Genomic DNA, 24,511 nt, shown 5'->3' with positions numbered 1-24,511 from the left:
CTTATGAGGATGGACAAGGTCCAGAGGAGTAACAGCAATCCAGATTCATCCAAGAAGGGGACGGAAACTGGAAACTGCGGCCAATGGGATCTGTGAGTGGCCGTACCAGCAAACACTTGGATAAATAAAGCATCTGGTGGCCCATCGGGGCTAACCTTAGTGAACTGCATCCGGCTTGAAGGTGGTGTATTGTCCACCACTACTTTACATTCACTAAAGCTACTTATACCAACTCTACTGATTGGTAAGAAAGTCTAAATTGTGGTAATTTATTCAACAAGGAACTGGAAGACCATGTAGAGAGGTGTGAGTCAGTAGCTTCTACCCTACTTTAATTTACACATTACTACTCCATACAAGTCAGGGGAATTACACAATAAAAGTGAGAGAGGAATCAGGCCCTAAATTTCTGTAGCCTCAACATTTCTGTTCCTGAGATTCTGAATCACACTTGTCCACCTTTGCTAGCTCTGTTCTTCATAGTCATCCAAACATTCTAGGCTACCTGCAGATCTGAAGGAATTTGCCTTTTCTGATGATACATTGTCAGCCATATTGAAAAAAATGCTATTAATTCCTGAGTCATGATTCAGTCTTGTTCATCTGCTTCCTGTTTGTTCTCAGGCTTTCTTATAACCATACTTACATCTTAGAACTTTAGTTTCACAAACTATGTGGTGATTTTTTAAAAAATGTAGTTAATTCAGATTTACCAAAGTCAAGAAAAGCTTGCTCACTCCCCAATTAGAACCAAGGTTGCAACTTAGAGAAGACATGGAAACTATGTATCCAACTAGAATAGATAAAAAATGTAAAACATTTTGAGTGAAAAACTTGAGTAATATACCTTCAGATTTTTAAAAGGAACAATTTTTCGTGTATGTGATGTGTCTGTTGCACATTTATATTGTAAATGTTTGATTTTGAAAATTTTCATTTTCTAAATTTTTAATTTTGCACCATATTTTTAACTTTTCTTATTCTTCCTCCATTTGTTACAATTTGCCACTGAAAACATAGTAAAGCACGAAAGACTAAATTTTTCATTTTCACATGGGTTTAAAAAAACTGAATTTTTTTCATCAACTAAAATTTTAATATGAAAATGTCTACTTTTGAAAAAGGCCATTTTTTCAATTACAAAAAAATTCATTTGAAATACTTCCACCCACTTCTAGTCGGAGCTGCCATTCAAATTAAAATGCATCTGAGAGTCAGTACAGGAAACCTTGTTCTGAATACAGCCAACACTTTCTCCTTCAGGTTTTTTAAACACAAAAGAAAAGGCTGAGCAAGTGCTCCTCTCCCTTCTTCCTTCCAGCCTCATTTACTTCCACAATTTGACAGATCCAATAAGAGTAACCCTCTTGATGGACTTTGTGGGAACAATAGCTTACAAAGTACTTTTTTTCCTTGTGCTGTTTGTTTTATGAGCTCATAGAGAGCAGCTGTGCAAAGTCCCTAGTTTTCACTTTGCCAATTTTGGTACCAAAAAGACAGATTTTTTCAGGGAAAACTAAACCATGTTTGTAGTAAACCTGGCAAATGTTTGTATATTCAATTTTTCCCTGGACTCTCCAACTCCTATGGCAAATAAGATTTTGTAACTTCCTAATATGCCAATATTTGGGAGACTCCCTATTCTTGGGTGAAATAAAAAAAATCAGGTGCCTCTGAGAAGTCCATCAAGCTAATATACCTGGGGTTAGCCTTCCAGGGGAGAAGAAATAAACAGCCTTAAAATGGAGAAAGAAGGGATAGTAGACACATAGAGAAATTGTTGTGCGAGAGGGCTTGTGACAAACACAACAATGTAAATCACATAATTAAAAGCTGCCCAATGGTATCACTATTTCACCGAGGTTAGCATTCTGCACTAGTGACACAGTTCTTCCTCTAATAATCTTTAGCTGCTCAGTTGAATGACCTTGTATGTAAGAGTGGAGCACCTACTCTTTCAAACTAGCATTTAATAACATTACAGAACCAGCAAAGCTGGTAAGTTACTTGTCAGAATGAGCAATTTGAACAAGCTAAAATGGTGCAGAAACAGCTCCATAAGAGAGAGTCCTGTTTAGTAGGAAGTAGTCAATGTGTAAAAGATTGCCTTATAATTAATCTGAACTCTAATGTCTAATATTAAAACTAGTAAAGTTTGCAAATCATTTGCATCTATATAAATTGCGAAGGACTAGATGTTTGATCAAAGCTTTTACTCATGGATTTATGAACATTAAGAGAAGTTTGTCTTTAAATGGCAATCATAGCTGTTTTACTGATATCATAACATAGGCGAACTTAACCTAACTTTATTTGTGTCTGTTAAAATCTTTCAATATTTCTTGGAGAAATATGTTATATTACTGTCATAAACAAAATGCCATGAATGATAACATCTGTCTATCAGTGTAATTATAAATTGCAAATTGTAATTAAAAGTATTATCCCTGAAGAAAATAAAGTTTATATCTTTGAATTAAAAGACTGACATTGTCAACCAGGCTATCTTGTTGCTATTTAATATTTATGGGATATTACAGGAACTATTTTGGCCACTAGAGAGCTCCAGAAGGTTTTCCTTAATGTAACACAAATATATTTTTAAAAGCTAAAAACAAAACAAAACAATGGCTTTGAAGTTAAAAGTGGATTTCATGTATTGCTTTTTCAAAAGAGTGGGAACAATAAAAATGAACAAGAATTATCATACGTTTTACAAATACGCATTCCTTAAGTAGGGATCCAGCTGAAATAGTGTATTATATATCGGCATATATCTCAATGAAAACGATAAAGTCCTTATGTGTATACAGGTTTATAGTTCAGCTACCTGATCAAATTTTGTCTTACAAAGAAGAAATGATAATATTAATTTTTTAACTTGGCTTTGAGACAATGCTGGGTCAAGAGCATTAGCTGTGGATTTTGTTACTGATTTAGTTTTGTTATTTCCCATGTAATAACGTCAGAACAGGAGTCTAATAAAGAAAGGGTATGTCTACACTAGCTCGTTAGTTCGAGCTAGGTAGGCAAATGAGGGCAACCGGAGTTGCAAATGAAGCCTGGGATATTTAAATTAGGGATTTAAATATCCCAGGCTTCATTTGCATCTTCCCGGGTGCCGCCATTTTTAAATCCCCCTTAGTCCGAACTCCATGCCCGCAGCTACACGCAGCACGGAGTAGGTAGTTCGAATTAGGATTTCTAATTCGAACTACCGGTACACCTTGTTCCACGTAATAATGCAAGGAGATTTAACGGTAATTCGAATTAGGAGCTTTAATTCAAACTACCTAGTCCGTGCCGCGTGTAGCCGTGGGTAGGTAGTTCAAACTACGGGCATTTAAAAATGACGCCCGCCCGGGAACATGCAAATGAAGCCTAGGATATTTAAATCCCGGGCTTCATTTGCAAGTTCGAATGCCTACATTAGCCACCCTAGTTCGAACTAGGATGGCAGTGTAGACATACCCTTACTTCTTTAGTAATCTCATTGACATCAGTGGAACTAATTGAAAGAAAAAGAACTACACAATATGTGCAAGGGTTCAGCATCTGGTCCTTAATCATAAATTTCAGACAGGATTTTCCCAGTATAAGGATTGCAGGATTTGGTCCTTAAACAGTAGAGGGATATACCACCACCTAAGTATAGATGAATAGATATCAAAATTATCAGATGCATCTGTTCATATTTTTCAGATTGTAGTAGAACAATGTCGTCATCTAGAAATGGTTGCCTGATTTCATTGCCGGATTTCATGAAATGTAAAGTAATAAAAAATAAATATTATAAGGATCATTTGTGGCAAACACTCTGCACCTTGTATCCTCCTACATTTCTACCTCCCATTTGTCTATATTTGCATGAATTCTCCTCTGACCTATTACACATTTGTTGGAAGAAATAAAATAACAATTGCAGTAATTGTTTAATTCTTCTGACCACAAATAATTTTTCCTGAAAAAGTCACAAAGGCCTATGATTGAGACTGGTCAATATTCAGGTCCTAGGTCAGTCATAACCTTTCTTTACATAAAAATCTGTCACTTCATGACACTGCAGGGTTTGAAACTGGAGCTTCATTCTTTGGGATGGAGGGATTACTAATTTCCCAACAGAAAGCCCAACATTTGCTTCTGGCCCTGGAATGGCCCGAAGTACTGGATTTTAAAGCGGGGGCATATTTATATACAGAAAATAGATTTTATGTCTTTTTTCAATCTTTCACCTTTAAAATGCCAAATTCTCATCATTTGTGTAGCCACACTTAAGTCATGAATGGGAGACAAAATGATCCATGTGACTGTATTAATACATTATCCATTCTACAAAATGACGAGCAAACACACTAACTGTGAAACATTCAGTTGCTTCAGCATATACATTTCTGAAGAAATAGTTCAGACACAGAGAGAATCTGGGGAAGGATAAAGGGAAAGGAAAGAAAATAGAAAATCAGAGTCTATTAAAGAGACAGAAATGAAGATAGAATAATACGAGGACCAATTTTACCACAGCATATGTACCTCCACCTCCCCTTAAAATGTATGAGTTTTGGTTATATATCTTTAAAAAAAATCACACCTAATAAAAAGTGGGGTATAGAATGAGACAGGAAATGGAAAGAAAAAACAGGAGAAGAGGAATACAAATAGAATGAGGGAAACCAAACCAAGAAAACACAGATTATAAGATTAATTTTTGTTCATTCATTTACAACTATTCAAACTGCTGGATTAGATCATGCCTAAAATCCCTCTAATCCTATGCTATCTGCATCTGTGGCTAGGATCAGATTTTTCAGAGCAATGTGCAAGAAACCCCATGGGAATGGAATAACCAAGGTTCTTCCCAATCTCAATACTATGACTTTCACACCTGGACTGAAGCACGAGGATTTATATCCCTTAACAATTTGGGATTTAAAAAAAAATCTTAATGAATGTACTGTGGATACACTCATCATTCTTTATACATATCCAGTATATTTTGAAACCTGTGAAGCTCTCGGCCTCCATGCAATGAGTTCCATAAGGAAAGTTTAAAAGTGTTTTAAAATTTGCTGTTTTTCAAATTCACTGCATTGAATTATTGACTTTCCCTAGCATAAAAGGAAGTGTTTCAAGGAAAGGATAATTCAGAAGTGGGACTGTCTTACTGATTATAGGTCAGAAGCATTTTGAGACAGTATTCAACCCCCTCCCAATCTCAGCATTATCTGTACTTCCATATTGCAAGCACTCCTTGAGTTGTAAACATCCAACTTACAAATATCTACACATACAAATAAAAGCTCACCTGCAGCTTTGGGGAGCAGGAAAGAGGCACAGGTGGTGACGAGCAGTGCAAATGCATGCCAGAGGACTCCAAAGGAGCAGAGGGAAGTCACACAGCCAGAGGCTGGAAAGAAGCTGCACCTGGAAGGGGAAACAACCGCTTCTCTCCAGTCACTGGCTTCATGGCTGCCCCCTGCTCCTCGCTGCCTCCTGGTGAGCAGGGGCTGGGTGTAGCCCACAGGGAGGAGAGGAGAAGCCAGGGAAGGGGGCTGGTTGCAGGAGCTGACACACAGCCCACAGGTGAGAGAAGTTGGGGATGTCCAGAAGTCCCCTTCAGAATCTCCTCCTACTTCCTCATCCTCCTCTAATTCAACCTGCCTTTCTTCAAGCACTGGCATTCAAGATTAAAAAAAAACCTATTTATATTATTTTTGTTGTAAATACTGTATACAGTATTTCAGCTACATTATGGATTAAATAGGCTTTTTTATGGATTTACCTGGGAACCTAACTACCCTTACAACATCGTTTCTATGGAAAAATGCATTTTGAATTACAAACAATCGACTTACAGACGAACTCTTGAAACACAACCCGTTCGTAAATTGGGGACTGCCTATTGCATCAACTGTTTTTAGAGAAACTAACTTCAACCAGGGAGGCTCCATTTTTAATTTTGTTTAATTTCCCGTGCTACTTTGATCTTCAATAAAAATATGCAAAAAGAAAATATTTTGTATTCTTTTATATGGTTTTCTATACATGATTGAAAGTCATCTTTGTAAAAAGAAAATGAGCTGAATTGCATTTTAGGCTTCTTTACTCATATATTTGATATTTCTGGCTTTGCATTGACACTCTGTTCTTATTCCGAGAGCCCTGCAAATCTGCAGGTATCTGCTCTGTATCTGTGGATATTTGCATCTGCAGATACCCACCATTCATATTTGCGAATATTAGAGTGGCTGCAGATATACTAAAAAGTCTGGGGTGCTCTTGGCAAGGAGATGTGGCCCAGGCACCCTGCTAAGTATTCTTACCGCAGAGTTTGCCCCACTATGCCCCTTCCCCGGTACTTATCAGTTAGTGAGGTCGGAGTGCTCCCAGCGAGCAGCCTGGCCGGGGCGCAGGTGTTATCCCACTCTGCCCCTTCAGGTGCTCCTAACTGGGCGTGGGACAAGCACCCATGCTCCGACCACAGTCCTCACTAGGAGCACCCCAACTAGTGAACAAGGCAGAGCAGGACGAGCACCTGCACCCTGGCCATGCCCCTCACTAGGCGCACCCTGACCTCACTCCTCCATACGTGCTAGGCATGGTGTCGCAGGACATGCACCTTGACCTGGCCACACTCCTCACCAGCAGTGCACCGAGCCCACTTCCTGGTAAGAGCCAAGGAACAGGGCAGAGCGTGGGACAAGCTCCACTATGGGAGAAGCTGGCAGGGCAGAGCAAGACAAGCACCTGTGCCCCAGACACGTTCCTGCAGCAGAGCTTGTCCTGCACTCTGTTCCCTGGCACTCACTGGGGAGCGGGGTCGGGGCGCTCCTGGTGCGAAGCATGGTCAGGACATGGGTGCTTGTCCAGTCCCCATTAGGAGCACCTGGCGGGGCAGAGTGGGACAAACACCCACTGCCCAGCGATGCTCCCTGGCAGGAGTGCCCAAACCCCACTCTCCGTTAACCTCCTGGGAGTGGGGCAGAGTGCAGGACACGCTCCACTGTAGGACTGCTATGACCTTGCTCCCCAGTGAGGGTTAAGTCCTGCTAATATGTGAATATCTGCTTTATAGCCATGGGTATCCGCATCTGCAGACATGGGATGCAAATATCCATGGCTCATTTTTTGGGTGCAGATACCAATTTTTTTATGCACGCAGGACTGTACTCATTCCCCTCCCATCCCCACTCTTTCTGATGCCATGTGGGGAATTCCTTAGGAATTTCTCAAGATGGAAAACTAGATAAAGCTAAAGTTTTGGATTTTATTTGCAATGTTTTCAATATTGTATTTAACAAACTCTTGCTAAGATTTGTTGAAAAGCATACATTATTCATAGTTTTGCCACTGACTTCAATGGGGCCCGGAATTAATTCCCTTAATAGAAAAGACTTCCATTGACATCAGTAGGGGTGTTGCATGCAAAAGAACTGCAGAATCAGGCACTTTGCCATGCACCATGGGGCACAAAATGACATCAGTGGAAAGTTATTGCATACATATATTTTGATTTTCACTGCAACATCTCTGGTCTACATTACACAGCAGAGGGGGGGGGGGCGAGGAGCTTTGAGGATGGAGCATAAAAAGTTGTGTGGAAGAGTAAGTGTAACCTCAAACTGACATGATGAGTACACTAGTTTGTTCCAGGGCAACTCCGTTGCCACTAATACATTTCCCCTGCTATTTAAAATCTGTGTAACATCAAGAACATATTTTAGTGTACAGTCTTGGAGAGCTAGCAACTTAAGACACCAAAATAATGTCATTTAGTGTGTAGGGGGAGGTTAAAATGAGGATTAGAGGCAGTCAGGCAGGATATATTAAATGAATCCATGACTAACAGGGTGTGACAGCAAAGGGTTTCATTCTTTTCAACAGAACTGTTCCCTAGGGCTGGAACTATTACTCCACTGTGCCTTTATCACCTTGGAATTTTTATGGTTATTTTTGATGAATTCACATTTTTTGTAAAGGCTTTTTTGACATTAAGCCAATTTTCATTTTTAATTAAAGTCGTAAATAATCTTAATTCTGCCTTAAAAGGTTTATTGTTTCTTACTTTTTATTATTATTATTATTACTGCCAGGAAATATTTCAAATACCAAAGCATGATGTGAGTTAGCAATTATAAGTTCTCAAAGGGCCAGTAACTATGCTGTACCTTGTAAATATTATACACTGCAACCTCAGTGCATGCTTTTAAACACTTGGCTTGATTGATGCCACATTTCTTCCTTTTTTTTTTTTTTTAACTAGGTTGCCTTATTTCCACTTTCACATATTAACCCATATCAGCTAAATAAATCCTTATCAAATGGACTGGATGCTAAACTAAAACTAAACAACTGTAAGTTTCATTCTAAAAAAAATGACCATGTGAGGATTTAAAAGGGACTACTTTAAACTTTATAACAGGGGACTAGAAAATGAACAAAAATATATGGGAAATGTCACCCTAACAATAGAACCCCTCCCCCTGACACACACGCCTGCAATTTTACACAATTACTTACAGAGAATACCATATTATTTTACGTTCAATTATGATAATGTTACCTAAGTGTTTAATGCCCTTTATTCAGATACATTATCCAAAATTTATTTCATGTGTCTTATGTAAATTTGACAGAACATTAAGGGAGGACCACTGCTTGCCTTACATGCTACAGAGGGGAGTAAATTGGGAGGGTGTGTGACATCCCTTTGCTATGTGCCCTATGGCTCACAATACAATCAGTAGACCAATATGCACAGGACCACATTCGCCCTCCTTCACACATGAGCAAGGAGAGGACTAAGGATGTTAAATTGTAGTTACCTACCTAATCGTATAGTCAATCCAATTTGTATCGACTATACCATTAGTCAATAAGACCGCTCTGCAGAGCCACAGCGGAGGTAGCTCCGGGAGCCACCCATGTTATGGCTCTGCATTTTAAATGTAGTAAGAGCCATGGGGCTCTTACTACATTTAAAATGCAGAGGTGCAACATCTGTGTGAGCCGAGACTGCTTGATCCCAGCTCACTCTGAGTTCAGCAGCCTCTGTGCGTGGCGGCCAGAGCTGGCCATGGGCAAGGACTGTTTCAGCAGCAGCCTCTGACTGTTGTGAACAGGGTTGGTGCTGGAGCAGCCTCTGTTCACGGTCGTCAGGGCTGGCTGTGGACAGGGGCTGCTCCCCAGCCCTGGCCACTGTGAACAGGGGCTGCTTGGTGGCAGCAGCCTGTCTGCCCGGGGGAAAGTGGGGGGCGCTTCCTGTTGAGACCCCTGCAGACAGGATCTGCTTTGCAGCAGCCTTCCCTATCCCCCCTCCATGCTGCCTCTGATAGAGGCAGCAGGGCCGGGGGGGGGGGGAGAAGCAGGAGGCAGCCCGAAGATGGTACTGTGGGGAAATGGCTTTTAAGCCGGCTCCCCCCAGCACCAGCTCATGTTCCACCGCCCCTTGCTACCTCTCATCGAGGCAGCAAGGGAGGGGGTGCCGCAGGGAGCATGGGGTGAGTGGGGACTCAAGCAGTCCCTGCTCACCCCATGTTCCCACTGAGGCACTTCTGCTTTTGAAATGTAGCAAAAGCCCCACAGGGCTCTTGCAACATTTTAAAGGCTGAAGCACCCACAGTGTGAACTGGTGTAAGCAGGAACTGCTTTAGTCTTCACTCGTGCCATTTCCCCGCTGTGCCTCTGCCTTCCCTGTCCCCTACAGAGCCAATGCTGGGGGGAACCAGCTTTTAAGATGGGTCACCCCAGCACCAGTTCCTGTCCCCTCACCTTGCTGCAAGGCAGCAAGGGAGGGGTGAAGCAACTAGTCAAGTCACTACTCGATTGTCTGATAAGCTTATGCTTATCAGAGAGTTGACTAGTCACTTGCATCCCTAGAGAGGACTGGTAGGGATGGGTCAGGGTGCCAGGCAGCACAGTAATGACCACAAGTAGATCACTTTTCCCCTAACACAAGGAGGAATTAAGAAGTTAACTATAATTCTCAAGAGCTAAAATTAATTCCATGGTCCCTTGGAGCAGTACATCTGCATACTACTCCTTGCTCAGGGCAAACAGTTAAATCAGAGTCTAGCCCTACATTTAGCCCTATACTTCAGTGTTTCAGGCACCATCTAAACAAAAATTGTTGTCAGGGCAAATCTTGAGCTGTTACCCGAGTTAAATATAGCCCCTTCCTGAGGGGTTATGACTCTGGGGTTTTAACTCTCCCAACGTTATTCTATTTTGTCTCCATCATTGTCAGTTTTTTAAATGATAGCATTGCACTTATCCTCATTGGTCTAAAACAGCAGAACATGATTTAGAGTAAAAATGGGCTTGAGATGTGGGGCGAAAGAGCAGCTCCTGTCCTTCGCTAACTTTTTTCTCCTGGGACTGATACCTGGGACCAGGGCCGGATTAAGACTTTTAGAGGCCCTAAGCACTGAAAAGATTATGGTGCCCCCCAAATGTAATTCAAAATAAAAACAATACTATACCATAAAATAAAATTGTATTTTTCGAAATGACACAAAACTGACATGTCTTCTGAAATTAAAATAGCTTGTTTCTAGATTTTCTGATTGCAAAATTCTGGATACGTTCATCGAAGCTGACTTGACGAAGCACATCCGCTTCCATACACAATAGGGAAAGTGAATCGAGTCTGTCCTGACACATTGTTGTTCTCTGAGGGTTTTATATTCTTTTCAGCTGAGAAAAAAGGTGTTCTGCGGAGTTCTGACTTTTCCCACAATGACAGTTTCAATGCTTTTTTTGAAATATCAAATTTTTTCAAAAAAAATCTTTTTTTTGGTGCCCCTGCTTTGCTGGTGTCCTAAGCACGTGCTTAGTCTGCTTATTGGATAATCCAGTCATGCCTGGGACTCAACATTGTGAACTAGTTTGATGTTTGAAAATGGCTGGGATTTATGGAAATATAATTAATGTTTCTATACAGTTCAGTTTGATCTACCAGCCATCAATCCTCAACCTACATCTATTTAGTTCATGTTGGCAGTGTGAACTGGATGTTGCATCACAATATATTTACATGATGAAAGAATTTTACAAATAAAATCTCCCTTCTCAACATTATTTTTCCATATGCTGAGTTATGTGTATTTATTATGGTTAACCATTACTCCAAAGATGATAATCTTCACTGGACTTCTAGTAAAACAATCAGCCTTACTGAGCCCAAACTGAAAGTATCATCTATGCCAGTGTTTCCCAAATGGTGTTCCACAAAGTATTATAACATTACCTTCACTATGTAATTCCTATGCAGAACATTCTTCTAGAAGAGTTACCTTTTTCCTGGCCTGTTGGTCTTTGGAAGAATGTGCCTTTACATGCTTTCTCAGAGAACTCGGGTCTGTGTATCGTTTGGTACATCCTGGAATCTGACATGCATACGGTTTCTAAAACAAAAACAAGCCAAAAAAAGCACAAAGAAAAATCAGTTAAGCCACTGATTATTTTAACTGAGAAAAATTCTTCTAAAGCCTTGATACTCATTGCAATTGATAGGCTACACCAAACAGTACACAGATAGAATGCCCAGTACACACTGACCCTCTCTAGTCCAGCATCTTCGGGACCTGACCAGTACCAAACCAGAGAATTTGCTGAAACACGGGAGGTCAATATTGTCTAGCTGCATTATCAATGCTTCCACTGCTTCCTGGGCTTTTAGAAGATATTTAGAGGTACATTAGATCTAAATAATAGCATAGAATACTGAGCATCAGGACTAGTGACATAAACAAATGTTATGGGACTGCGGCAAACTTGGCCACATGATAAGTGGACATCCAGATAACTAAAATCATGCTGGACCACAGATGTTGCTGGACCAGAGGGTACGTCTAGACTACAGGCTTTTGTCGACAGAGACTTTGTCGACAGATACTGTCGACAAAGCTTCTGTCAACAAAGAGCATCTAGACTACATCCAGTTCTGTCGACAAAGCAAGCCGCTTTATCAACATGAGAGTGTAGACACAAAGGACAGTGTAGATGCAATAACGTCTTCTGTCGACAGAACTCTGTCGACAAAAGGTATTATTCCTCGTAGAATGAGGTTTGCCGCCATTGACAAAACTGCTGAGTTTTGTCGACATTATGTCAACAGAACTCGGCGGCAGTGTAGACACAGGTATAAGTTTTGTCAACAAAAGGCCACTTTTGTCGACAAAACCCTGTAGTCTAGACACACCCAGAGAGTGCCGGATTAGAGAGGTTCACAACCTGTAGTTTAATGGCATGGCAAAAGGGAAAAGAAGGCTTGCAAGCAAGAAAAAGTAAATGAATCTTTACTGAAATGTAAATGCCTATTTTTAGTTTTAGCATGCCGTATTTCCTTTTACCTCATCATTATTTTTATCATTATGAATGAGTATCTTCAGTTGTACTTACAATTATGGCACCCTCCCAGCAATCTTTGACTTAGTCAGAAATTACATTATTCTTTAGTAAGCCAGGTAAAGAAACTGCAGTAAAGTCCTGGACAGACTGCTTAAGAGTTAGAGAGGAAACCTGCTTCAGAAAGACAGAAAGTAAGAGAAAAGGTTAGTCTGCTACATGACAACGAGTGGAAACAGCAACAAAGCAACCTTTAAACATTACAATTCTAAAACACTGAAGGCAGTGCTGTAAAAAGGAATGTGAAAAGAATAAGTATATTTATGTAAAGGACAAGGCACATTTCTTCCTCTCTTAATTGCCAATCACAAACAGGGAATATTGCCAACAAATATAGTCCTGAAACGTCCAGGTAAGTTTGGTTTTTTAGATTCACTAAAAGTCATATCTGCTTGCTTTAACTTGCCTGCTCTCTTATACCCCTTGAGCTATTTCCAGAATTGTAGTTGCACTACAGTATGGAATGTCAATAATATGACAAAATTAGAATTAGTCCAACTACTTGTCGCAAACAGTTATTTGATAAATTTACCTCTCTACTTCATTCACAAAATATATAGATACAAACCTATCACCTTTTTTATGAAAGTGTGAACTGTCTGTACTGACCATTCTGTTCACTATTCATTATTTGAAATTTGCTATTTAAGTTGTGCAACCAGTCAGCTAAGTCACATGGTATTATTTCTTGGTTCCTAATGGCAAGCCCTTTGGAAAACTATGCTTCTACTTAAAACTAAATTTTATTTTGTCGTGAAACAAATTTTGTGTGTTAAATAAATATTGGCTAAACCCCCATAATTCACAAACAATATTTTGGTTGCATATATTTTTATTTTAATTGAACTTCCTGATATGTACTCTCAACCTTAACCTTACCATAGTCATTTTTTTTCTAGTGATAGCTGTATGTTATATGTTTATTTTGTTTTCTCAGAGTGATTATTGGAGCCTTGAGGATAGTGGAAGTATGTGTCTCTGTGTGTGTGTGTGGGGGGGGTAATTTACTCCCTCAATCATGGGCATGTTGTGCAGCTGCAGCACTCCTAACTACCTGTCTGGTTTATGTACATATATTTATCTCTTTATTTAAGGCAACACATTTATTCTATTTATTATCTTGAGGCACCATGTCTTAGATATTTATTTTTCCTACTCAGCATTCTAATTGGCTTTTTAGAAATTGAAGTGAAAAAAAAAATCCCTTTCTACCAATTCTACTGAGAAGAATTGTTCCCTTCCAAAGAAAGCATTTCAGAGGGAAGGCTACTTTGAAATGGTCCTCTCCAGCCATTCTTCTTCCTACATCTGTTGAACTGAAGGTCTGATGAAAGAAGGTTTAAAACTCTCTATTCACTAAATGAGACAATATTTGGTTTTCTAACACTGAATCTAGCAGAATGTTCTGCTAGTCTCTGGTAATGTTCTCAGCAGCTTCTCATTGCATGTTAATTATACATTGTGACCTGGAATAACTTCTTATCTACAGAACCTGCAATAGTATATAATGAATACTTCTGTGTATTAAAATAGAGCAGAACTTGATAGCACTTAGTAACCATGAAGGGGCAGATTCAGAACCCAGTGGAGTCAATAGAAAGATTCCTGTTGATTTAACTGGACTTTGAATCAGGCCCTAAGTCAATCACTTAAAACATTCAATTTTTTAAAAGGTAGCATGCTACATTTGCATTGACCATTAATATACCAGTAATAAGAGATATGATCAATGCTTGGCTTGCCCAAGTGAATAGTTCTGCTAAAGTTAAACAAGTAGTATGGTTAAAACAGACAGGATTTTTGCCCTTCCTGTTTTCTGTGGTTTTTGATATATTCTTGTGGAAGATATATTTTGATTTTCCAGAAATTTGCTCCAATAGGAATTTTTTTTAAATGTATTCTGGGAAATTTGCTCCAATCTGAATTTTTTTTAAATGTATTCTGTGACCAGATTGCAAGTATGAAATGTTGGAAAGGCACCAGGAAGTAATAGGCATCTACAAAAGGCAAATCCCCGAATGTCGGACTGTCCCTATAAAATCGGGACATCTAGTCACCCAACTATGGTATCTTTATAAGCACAGGCTAATATGCTGATCAGACCATTCTGTTATGGCCCAGACATTTATGCCTTATCTCCAACTTGAAATTGCCCTGACAGGACATAGACCTGATCCAGAACCTCACACCTGAAAATCTCCAAATTCCAGAATCAAACCTGGATCTAAATTCCAAAATGGTCCATTACCTTGATAGTGGGCAGGACTAAAACCTGTTTCCAACATTACAGAATTTTTTAGCATTCAAAATCTGGATCCCAATCTGAATTTTGCAACTTTGGTCCATCTCCACTACTTACTTGTATATATCTCAGTAAGTAACTAGAGTCTCCTCAGAACATATAGGCCAGCAGTCTGTTTCCGTTCCAGTCAGCCCCAGTGTTATTATATACAAAGTAAACGGGGAAAACAGAATACAACTTGGAAAGTCTCCTGACAGAGACTATGTCGGGGGTGGCCAAACTTACTGGCCCTCGGAGCCACATTCAAAAATATTCAGAAGCTCAAGATCTGGAACACACCTGCCAGGAGTCAGTCTCAAATTCCTACCTCTCCACCCCACTGCAAGGCAGAGGTTCCAAGCACTGTCCCCAGTGTGGTAGGCAGAGAATGGGGAGGGGATCGGGGCTTATGAGCTGCACTTGAATGGTAAAAAATCCACATGTGGCTCAAGAGCCAGGTTGACCACCCCTGAACTATAACATCTCTGTTACAGATCAAACTATATTAAACTGACATCTCTTCCCATCCTCCCATCTCTACTTATATACAGTATTTGCTGCAATTAGCTAAGAGGAAAGGGATTTAACAGGTTAACAAGAAATCAAATTTGAGATCTTTTATTTCTTACAGTGTCCAAGTGTGTCCTCTGATGCTTGGCTCGATCGCTGGAGTTACTGAATGCTTTCTGACAACCTGGATGCTGACAAAGGTAGGGCTTTTCTCCTGTGTGGCTCCGTAAATGAATCTTGAGATTTTCTAACCTGGAAAAGGCCTTCTTGCAGCCCTCAAACTGTAAAAGGGATAAGGATAAGAATAAAAAAAAACCACCCACATTTGATTGCCTTCATCTTTTAACATCCAACAGAATTTTTTACTTTATAATTTAAAAATATTCAGTCACTTAAATTAAGCATTTGTCTCAAAATTCACTGAGAGGGATTTTCCAAAGCCCTCAATATTGAATTATCTTCCTCCAGTGAAGTCAGTTGATTTTTTTTCCATAGATTTAAATAGGAACATTGTTAGGGATGTAAAATTTCAATTATTTCCCTAATCAAATAGTGCAATTTGTATCAACTATTTGATTAGTCGATAAGGGCACTTCTGCCTTTGAAGTGTAGCAATAGGCCCCAGGTTGTTGCTACTTTTCAAAGGCGAAAGCGCTGCGGGGAGAACAGGACCAACAGGTGAAGCATGCCACTTTGAAGCAGCCCTGCCTCTTCCCCACCTTTGCTGCCTCTTTCTGATAGAGGCAGCAAGTGGGGGGGAAGCAACTAGTCGACTAGCCTGTCAACTATCTGATAAGCATTTGCTTATTGGATAGTCGACTAGTTGTTCACATCCCTAAACAGTGTAAGGCCAAAACTAAACACTTTTGAAAAATTTTTTTTTCCTTAGAGATGGGTCAGAAACAAACTTCTGAGTTGAACATCCCCAAACTTGGAGAGAGATAGTGTCTATACTTCACAGCTCTGGCCATTTCACTTCTGCTTCCATTAGTGAGTAAGATGAATCTTTACCTCCTTTTAGACAATATAGCTTAGGGAAATGAAGCTGGAATTTATCTGTCTTAGAGCTTGTCTACATAGCATGGCAGTGTGTACTAAAGTGTAGAATTTGTAATGCACACCAGCATGTTGTGCACTAACTGGACCATGTAGACCCTGGAGTGAACTAAAAGTTTCCTACTGCTCATTAACATAGGACTGTTTGTTAGGAGGCCAGTTAACACACAACATATTGATGTGCTTTAGAAATCACGCCTTTCCAGCATTCACTGCTGTGCCAACAAGCTCATAGGCATTTTTATTACGCCAATGGTCACTGTATCTAAGCAACTCACTGTGTTTTAATGTATCTATTTTCATATTCCCCTGTGAGGTCAGAAACCACAATTATTTCCATTTTGCAGTCGGAGAAACAAGGCACAGACAGTGCAAGTGACTATCATAAAAACAGCCATATTGGATCAGACCAAAGATTTTCTCAAGGTCACAATGGAAGCCCATCAGGGAGCGAATTCCACTTACTCTAGACAGAGGTTACAGTCCTAACCACTGGACCATCCTTCTTCCCAGCTTTGTTCCAGTTTGCAGAACAGATTGATCAAAAACCCGCCTCCAACACAAAACAGCCCAATACAACCCAAATCCTGCAAAACCTTAATCTGCATTGCCTTGCTAATGTTTTTGTATAACCCCCACCCTCCAAAAAAACGAGGCTATAATCATTGTCCAAATATCTGCTTGATTGGAGATCATTGATCATCAGTGCCATTAAAATAACCTTTGAAATATTATTTTACATTTCATTACAGGTTTTTATATAAGATACTAAAAATAAAGAATTCATCATGAGACTGCACCAAAACAGGCTTTACTCTATATGGATAGGCAATAATGGAACACTGATCCTTTCCCTAATCAGCTGCATAAACTACTCAAAACAAGTGCATCTCCCAAGTGCTCACACCTAATCAGGCTTCCACAAAATCTCTAAAGTAAAGGAAACCACAAACAAGGATGTCTGTGACATCAGGCTTTTAAAATATATTTTATTTCAATTAGACTCCATGAGACGAGCAATTAATGCCATTAATCATAGCTGCTGTGGGTTTCATTGCACAGCGTTAGAAGCTGTCTCCTGAATTACAGGCTAGTTTGCTGGTCTTATTTGCAAAGATAAAAATGCACTGGCATGAATGTCAAGCATTTATAATATTGTAGATATAATGAACTATTTCCAGAGTCCCTCTTACTAATTCACTGAGTCTACAAAGAATAACTGGAATAGAGGCAACTTTTCACTTACTCTGCTGTACCATAAATAACGTTTATTATATTTTATTTACTGTATGATTGCTTGCAAAACATAGAGGTAGCTGAAACATCAAAATGACTGATCATAATTTGCATTGGGTTTGTAATTCATTAGAACTGAAGTAAGAAAGATAGAAAAACAGGAATCTCAACTTTCAATTCTTGCAATAAAGAGTAAAGGATCAGGTAAAATTCAACTGAATGAAGAAGCATAGGGAAAGGATGGAGAAAGGAAACAGAATTAGAATGAGGTGAATCTCTGGCTTTTGCTTCACTTTTTTTTTTAATAGTAGAAAAGAAAAAAACTGACTACACATTGTCCATGCAATCTTAGGAGATGGGACAAAATATATAACTCTGACTTGTAAATCATACATTATAAGAGGTGGCATATTCATTAGGAATGAGTGAGACAACCCAAATCTTCACCTTAAACAAAATGAATTTTTTTCAGATTCTGAGAAATTCAGAAATCTTCGCCAATCACACAGGTTTCATTTTCACCCATGACAATGCTTCCTTGATTTACAGAACCAGAAATGCTAGTGATTAAATACTGAATGGGAGGCTTTATTCTATGGTATTTGTGGCCCAGTTCAAACACAAAATGGGAAGATTTGAAGTCTCAGAAAAAGAAGATTTTGCATCACTACTAACCCAGCTCTGACAGCCCACTGGTTCTGAACATTTCGGGGGGTGGGGCAGAACTGCAGGTTATTAAGATTTTAGGATTCTTAGCCAAACCAAATCTTCAAAGCTTTTGAGGCTCTCCCGTAAAGATCTTCCAGAAATTCAATTGGGCTTCCAGGGTGAAGAGAGGGATGCAAAAATATTTGTTGTTCTGTCTATGCCAATGAAGTCTTGCTAATAAGAGTCAAAAAAGAAGTAAAAATTACAAAACAAAGTCTTCTTCTATGGTACTATATTACTCTGAGCTATTTTAAATTGATGTCTCATGAGTTTATCATGTGCCATTGTAGTTCCCTTCCATCCACTCTAACAAAATTTTGAGAAGTATATAGATGGAAAAGGAAAGCATAAAGACAACAGGATAGGTATGAAAAAGCAGCCAATATTTTGAAAAAAAAATTCAAGAATAGGCAGGTAGCAATAGCAAAGATCACCAAGAAGAAATATTATCTTGATACATCGCTAATGATTCCAAACGGAAAATTTAGAACAGCATACATATCCATTCAAATGACATAGATTAAAAGGTATAATATAGCTGCAATATCAACTCCATTTTCTCAATGATCTTTCAATCTCATAGGGTGAAAAGTCAACCCACTACAGAAAAGGCCCTCTGTTCTGCATCAGTTATGTGTCAATTACTTAGGCCCCAATCCTGCACACACACAAGCAAAATTAAATATGTGTGCAAGTAGCTATCAGATTGGGGGATAACCACAGAGTTTGCATCACATTGTGTGGTTAACTGAGAAACAGGGTGAATTTAACTCCAAAAAGATTTGGAAATTAAAATTTTTAAGAACTTTGCATTGTTGAGCAGAACTTGAAAATGACAAAAGTATATTGACACTCTTCTCCCCCATACATATTATCCTTAATTCATGCATGTGATATTCTCAGCACTAGATGTTATGAATTTATCTTTTACTAGGTAATTGAATCTGAAATGTTGGAAAGTTCTTTTTCAGACAACAGAAATTAAATGTCAACACTTAAAAAAATCTGAGATTTCAGGAATCTCTCATGCTTTAAAAGACAAAAAGCTTTGAGAAGGAGGTTCTTTTAAACTATACATAATATGCACTCTTCCTTATTAATAGGATTTTAGTTCAATTATTCCACAGAAGCCATGGTTAGCTGAAGGAACCAAAAGTCAAGTAGACTGTAGTTATATTTTCAAATGGAAATCTTCATAGTTTCCAAGTTATTAAGTGTGGTTGTGGAAGAGGATGTAACACCTTTACCGCAATTAGTCAGTTTAGTAAGTGCCATGGCTTTGACATTCTAAAACTGAATAACACTCCTAAACATAATCCTGATTCAGCCAGGTTTTCTGGAAGTATTAAAGTTTTGTGGAATTAATAAAATAGCCCTTTGTAATGTTTTCCTAATCTCCAATAAAAGAATCATAGTTACTGTGTTTTTCTTTTTTACTGTTGCATGCAAATTGAAACCACTAACTAGCTCATAAAGACAAATTTCCTGGCTCAGCATGTTTCTTAATTTTGACCTACAGTTCTCTTTTAAAATAAATTCATTGGACTGTCCATTTATTTACATGTGCAATTATTTTGTTTTCTTTACACAAACATTAGTTATCAAAGTCAGATGTTTATAAATACTACGCATCTAAAATTAATGAAAAGCATATCAGTAAAAAGCAGACTTTGAGTTGATTGTGGCTTCTTTATGACATCTACATTGATTTTTAAAGAAATTTACATGCCTTCATAGACAGGTCCCATGACCTCTATTAGTGTATGTATACATTCATAAAAAAACAAAGTTTAAACGAACATTAAATATACAAAGTGAAACCGTGTCAGGTTCCTATGTAACCTTAAATCTTCCACTGTCCATATGTATGATAATACTGGGGTTGATTCTCAGTTAGATTCTGAGTCTTTTACAGCAATCCAGCAGCATAAAGGGGCCTTCACCTTCTCATAAGTAAACTAAATAAATTGAATTTCTTAAGTCTATCAGTAGAAAACATGTTTTCCAGACTTCCCATCTTATAGCTGGTTTTTTAACCTCTTCCAGTTTTCTAACATCTTTTTTGAAGTATGGGTAGCAGAAATAGAGACAGTATAACAGGAATTGTTTCACTAATGTTTTATATAGAAGTAATATCACTTCCCTGTTCCTATTTAACAGCCTCCTGCTTATGCATCCAAGAATTTCATTCACCCTCACTGAGTACATCTATGCCACAAAAACCAACCAACCAACAAAAAAGCAGTAAATTTTAGAGTCTGGCTCACCTGACTTGGGCTTCTGCTACAAGGCTAAAAATACCAGAAGCTGCCAATGGGGCTGGAGCCTGGACTCTGCTCAGCCCCCTCTCACTGTGTTTCACAGCCCAGTTCCTGCCTGAACTGGGACATCCAGACTGTTGTTTTTAGCCCCATAGCACATTCCTGAAAGCTTGAGTTCCAGGCTCTGAATCTTGCTATCTGTTTTTTAAACTGCAGCGTATAGGTACCCTTAACTCCAGCCTTGCACTGAAAGCTCTTATTTGAGTGGTTATCTAACGTGACGCCTCAGCATTTTTCAATGTCCCTGCATTCCAGGATACTCTCTGTCATCTTGTAAGTGTGACTTATACAGTGACGGATTACCCACTGGGCCAACAGGGCCTGTGCCCAGGGACCCAAGCCAATTTGAAGGTCCATAGAAAAATGGGGACTCCCATGCCATGACCTGCTCTGACTGTTCACCCAGCGCTCCTTCTGGAAATATGGGCTTAACTTGCCCCATTTGTCTTGACCCTGCTCCCCAGCTAGAGCATCAGACATGCAGGGGAAGCCCCCAGCACCTCAACCCCATTCCCAGCAGCAGCATTGGGGAAGGTGGACAGGAGGAGACTGCAGATGGAAGGAATAGGGAAGAGTCCCCCCTTTCTTTACCCAGGGCCCCACAAACTGCTAATTCACCTTTGGACTTACATTTTTGTTCCTAGTAACAAGACCTGGCATTTGGCTGTGTTAAAAGGCATGTTGTTCAAAAAAGTCCATCTGACCAAGTGAACCATATCAATCTGTATAACTGGCCCACCCCCTCATTATCTTGCTGCTCTACCAAGGACTGTGTCAATTGCAAACATTACCAGGAATGATTTTATATTTTCTTCCAGATCATTGATAAAAATACTAAGCAAAGAACCAAATGCAGGGCCCCACCAGAAATCACCCTCATGGGCAATTTTCAATTTACAATTTTATTTTGAGATCTACTGACTACCCAGTTTGCCATCCATTTAATATGGGCTACATTAATTTTGTGTAGTGTTTTTTTTAAATCAGAATACCATGAAGGACTAAGTCAAACGCCTTATAAAAGTTTATTATGTTAACATAGTTACCTTTATGAACCAAACTTACAATTTCATAGAAACATTAAATGTTTGCCAGTTCTTATTTTCCATAAACTGTGTTCATTGGTATGAATTAACTAATTAATACTACCATTCTAATTCTTTACTGATTGTGTCCCATCTTAATCTACATTTTTGACCAGTACCAATGTCCATCTAAATGCACTATAATTACCTGAGCCATCCATTTACCCTTTATAAATACTGGCACAACATTAACCTTTTACCAGCCCTCTGGAACTTCCCCAATGTTCCAAGATTTGTTAAAAATAAACAGTAGGTTAGATAGTTCTGCAGCCGAATCTGTTAAGACTCTTGTCTGCAAGTTGTCTAGTCCTGCTGTTTTAAAAATGCAGGACATTAATAGTTGCTATTTTACCTGCCTAAAGCACACAATAGAAATAGAGACAGTATAACAGGAATTGTTTCACTAATGTTTTATATAGAAGTAATATCACTTCCCTGTTCCTATTTAACAGCCTCCCTGAAATAGAAATAGAAAACATAAGTGGAAATAATCGCTTTTCTATGTTTCCTATTCCAGCTATAGGAGAAATAGCTTGGCTAGTTTGGCTTTATACAGATCAGGGTGGGGATTCAACAGCCCACAGGCTGGATCTGGTCCATTGCTTCATTTCAGACAGCCAAAGGCAACTCTCCGTGCTGCTTGATGGAAGTACCAAGCCTCACTGCCCCCCTCCGGGCTGGAGCTGTGAGCGCTAGCTCACCGGCATGTCCCTTCAGCCTCTAAGCATGGGGCACTCAAGGAAGCTCCATGTGCTGCTCCATTCCCCTGCCCCCACCCAGCACCATCTCCAAAGCTCACATTGGCCATATGAGTCTTTTGTAGATGTTTACAGAGTACATTTTGGGCAAAGGTATAAGCATCTGAGAAAGGCTTAAGATTGCAAATATAAGCACTGCTGTAATACACACACCTACATACGTAGGAAGATATGGACACACAGAGAGGTATATAAAAATGATATACAGATATGTATACACACATTGTCTTGAAATCATCCCATGGTCATTTTGTTTAAAAGCTCCCTTTGCAGCAGATCACGGCATAATTAATGAGTCCAACCATCTTTTATATCAATCTACCATTAGTGTTTTAGGTAATATGATACACTGCCCAATTATACTCGTCTGTGTAACTACTGAAACGGGTGGCATGAAAGGAATGTAAGATTCTCCCCACCCCCTATTTTAGAGTATGGAGGGAACAGACGTAGAAACTGTTCTTTAAATTGCTTTCAAACAATGGCAATGCATTTAAAACATTAATTAAAAGCCTTTTTAAAAGCATTTCCCTTCCCCCATAGCATTAGCAGAGTGCTGCTCTATCAAAGGCATGAGGGCTTTTTAAAAATTGAGAGTAAGACCTCATATCAAAACCTTTTAAATAGCTTTTTATTCCCCCTGACTCTCTTGCTTGGCAAGTCTGTGAGTGACACATAATTAGTGTCAGACATCACTCCAAATGCTGACATCAGGTGCTCACCAACAAGGACACTGCATGCCCCAGCTGAGGTTTGAAAGGCTGGGTTCATTTATGTAAAAATGGGTGGTATGATTTTAACCCTGAGAACAGAGAAATGGGGAAATATAGCATCCAAAGCATTATAGAGGAAATATATCTATCAGAGTGAGAGCACGTTTTATGGCATGCTGACTGTTTGGGGGGTTTTGTATGCACAGTGCTCATACAGGAGTATATTTTCAAACAGTGCACAGGCTGGGAGATTTTCTCCCTTTCAAGTTAGGCTCCCTGAAATCATAAAAAGCCATGGCTCCTAGAATACATCAGTTCCAGTAAATAACAGGAGGCTATGTGTACACTTAATATAAAGGGCTGCAGTTGGTGTTTGCCAGACAATTCACTAAGTTCCCGATCCAAAGTTTACTGAAGCTTGTGGGTATCTTTTTGTTGACATCAATGGATTTTGGATTAGCCCTTGATATGCAAAATTTTGAGACCCTGAATATGTGTGTATATAGATATAAAAGAAGTTGCAGATCACAGGAAATCTTGGAGTAAATCATATTTGGTATGTTTAACTCTCATGAACTTATATGCTATAATAATAAGCATATTTAATACACAGATTTACATAGAAAGCAATACTTTCTCTAAGTCAGAGAGAAAGATGTAACGCTACCAATGGGATCAATCATATTTTAATGGACTTTGTTGTACAAAATTTGTCATCTAGGGAAAAGTATTATTATATCCTAATTTGATTTTCATTTTCAAATCTAAAATTCTTGTAGCTAAATCTTAGACAGAAAGTTATAGTCTGCTGTTACACCTGCACATCCTCAATGAAATCACAGAAAAGAATAAAGCTCATTGATTAGAATATGGAAGTTTGAATGTGCTACTTTTGCTGGCAGAGTTAAAGATGAGAGTTTCCTCACATGTTTCTCTCTGGACAAACAATTTTCTCCTGTGGATTGCCCTAGATATTTCCATTCATGGACTGATTGAATGAATCACTGAAATACACCTTTAATAATTCCTTTAAGATTCGATGTGGTGTTAACACATCAGGAAGGAAAAACAGAAAATGGGGAGCAAGGATTTACTGAAATTCTAGCATCAGTGGAAGAACAGTGCGTTTCCATACCACAAATTTTCTTTGCTTGAGAGCTCTCACTGCTGACAATCCTTTATTCTTATAAAAATGAAATATGCAATTGCTAATCTCTTTTTCCATATTTCATATGTTCCAGAGATCTTAGTATCTCTCTTAGTTAAGGCACCTTCCTCCATATTCAAAGACAAACACTGCACTTCCAGGACAACCCCAGGAATATAAAAAGTGCTCAACTGAACCAAAGTACTGTATATCGGATGTTATTTATCACATAAAATGTAGGTGTCACAGACTCATTCACTGTGGAAATGGCGCTTGTTTTCATTCATTTTA

The 24,511-nt window shown here is 39.0% G+C and overlaps 1 protein-coding gene and 1 long non-coding RNA gene across 6 annotated transcripts in view; one reads left to right on the top strand and one right to left on the bottom strand.

Annotated features, from left to right (window-relative positions):
- GLIS3 (GLIS family zinc finger 3) overlaps positions 1–24,511 on the bottom strand; it is a 300,109-nt gene that overhangs the window by 92,486 nt on the left and 183,112 nt on the right. For all 3 annotated transcript variants that reach the window (XM_075931641.1, XM_006115134.4, XM_025180729.2), the window contains 2 exons: positions 15,316–15,477; positions 11,292–11,402 (listed from right to left, as the gene is read on the bottom strand). In XM_075931641.1, coding sequence (XP_075787756.1) covers positions 11,292–11,402; positions 15,316–15,477 — 273 coding nt within the window. The remainder of the gene's footprint in view (positions 1–11,291; positions 11,403–15,315; positions 15,478–24,511) is intronic.
- LOC142829830 (uncharacterized) overlaps positions 1–24,511 on the top strand; it is a 63,974-nt gene that overhangs the window by 4,386 nt on the left and 35,077 nt on the right. For 2 of the 3 annotated variants that reach the window (XR_012904647.1, XR_012904649.1), the window contains exon 2: positions 15,318–15,396. This is a non-coding gene — a long non-coding RNA (uncharacterized LOC142829830). Of the gene's footprint in view, positions 1–12,630; positions 12,758–15,317; positions 15,397–24,511 lie in introns of those variants that run through there. The other variant, XR_012904648.1, reaches the window with a different exon arrangement.

This window comes from Pelodiscus sinensis, chromosome 6, assembly GCF_049634645.1.
Source record: "Pelodiscus sinensis isolate JC-2024 chromosome 6, ASM4963464v1, whole genome shotgun sequence".
Classification (NCBI taxonomy): Eukaryota; Metazoa; Chordata; order Testudines; family Trionychidae; genus Pelodiscus; species Pelodiscus sinensis.
This window is presented reverse-complemented; position numbering and strand designations above follow the sequence as displayed.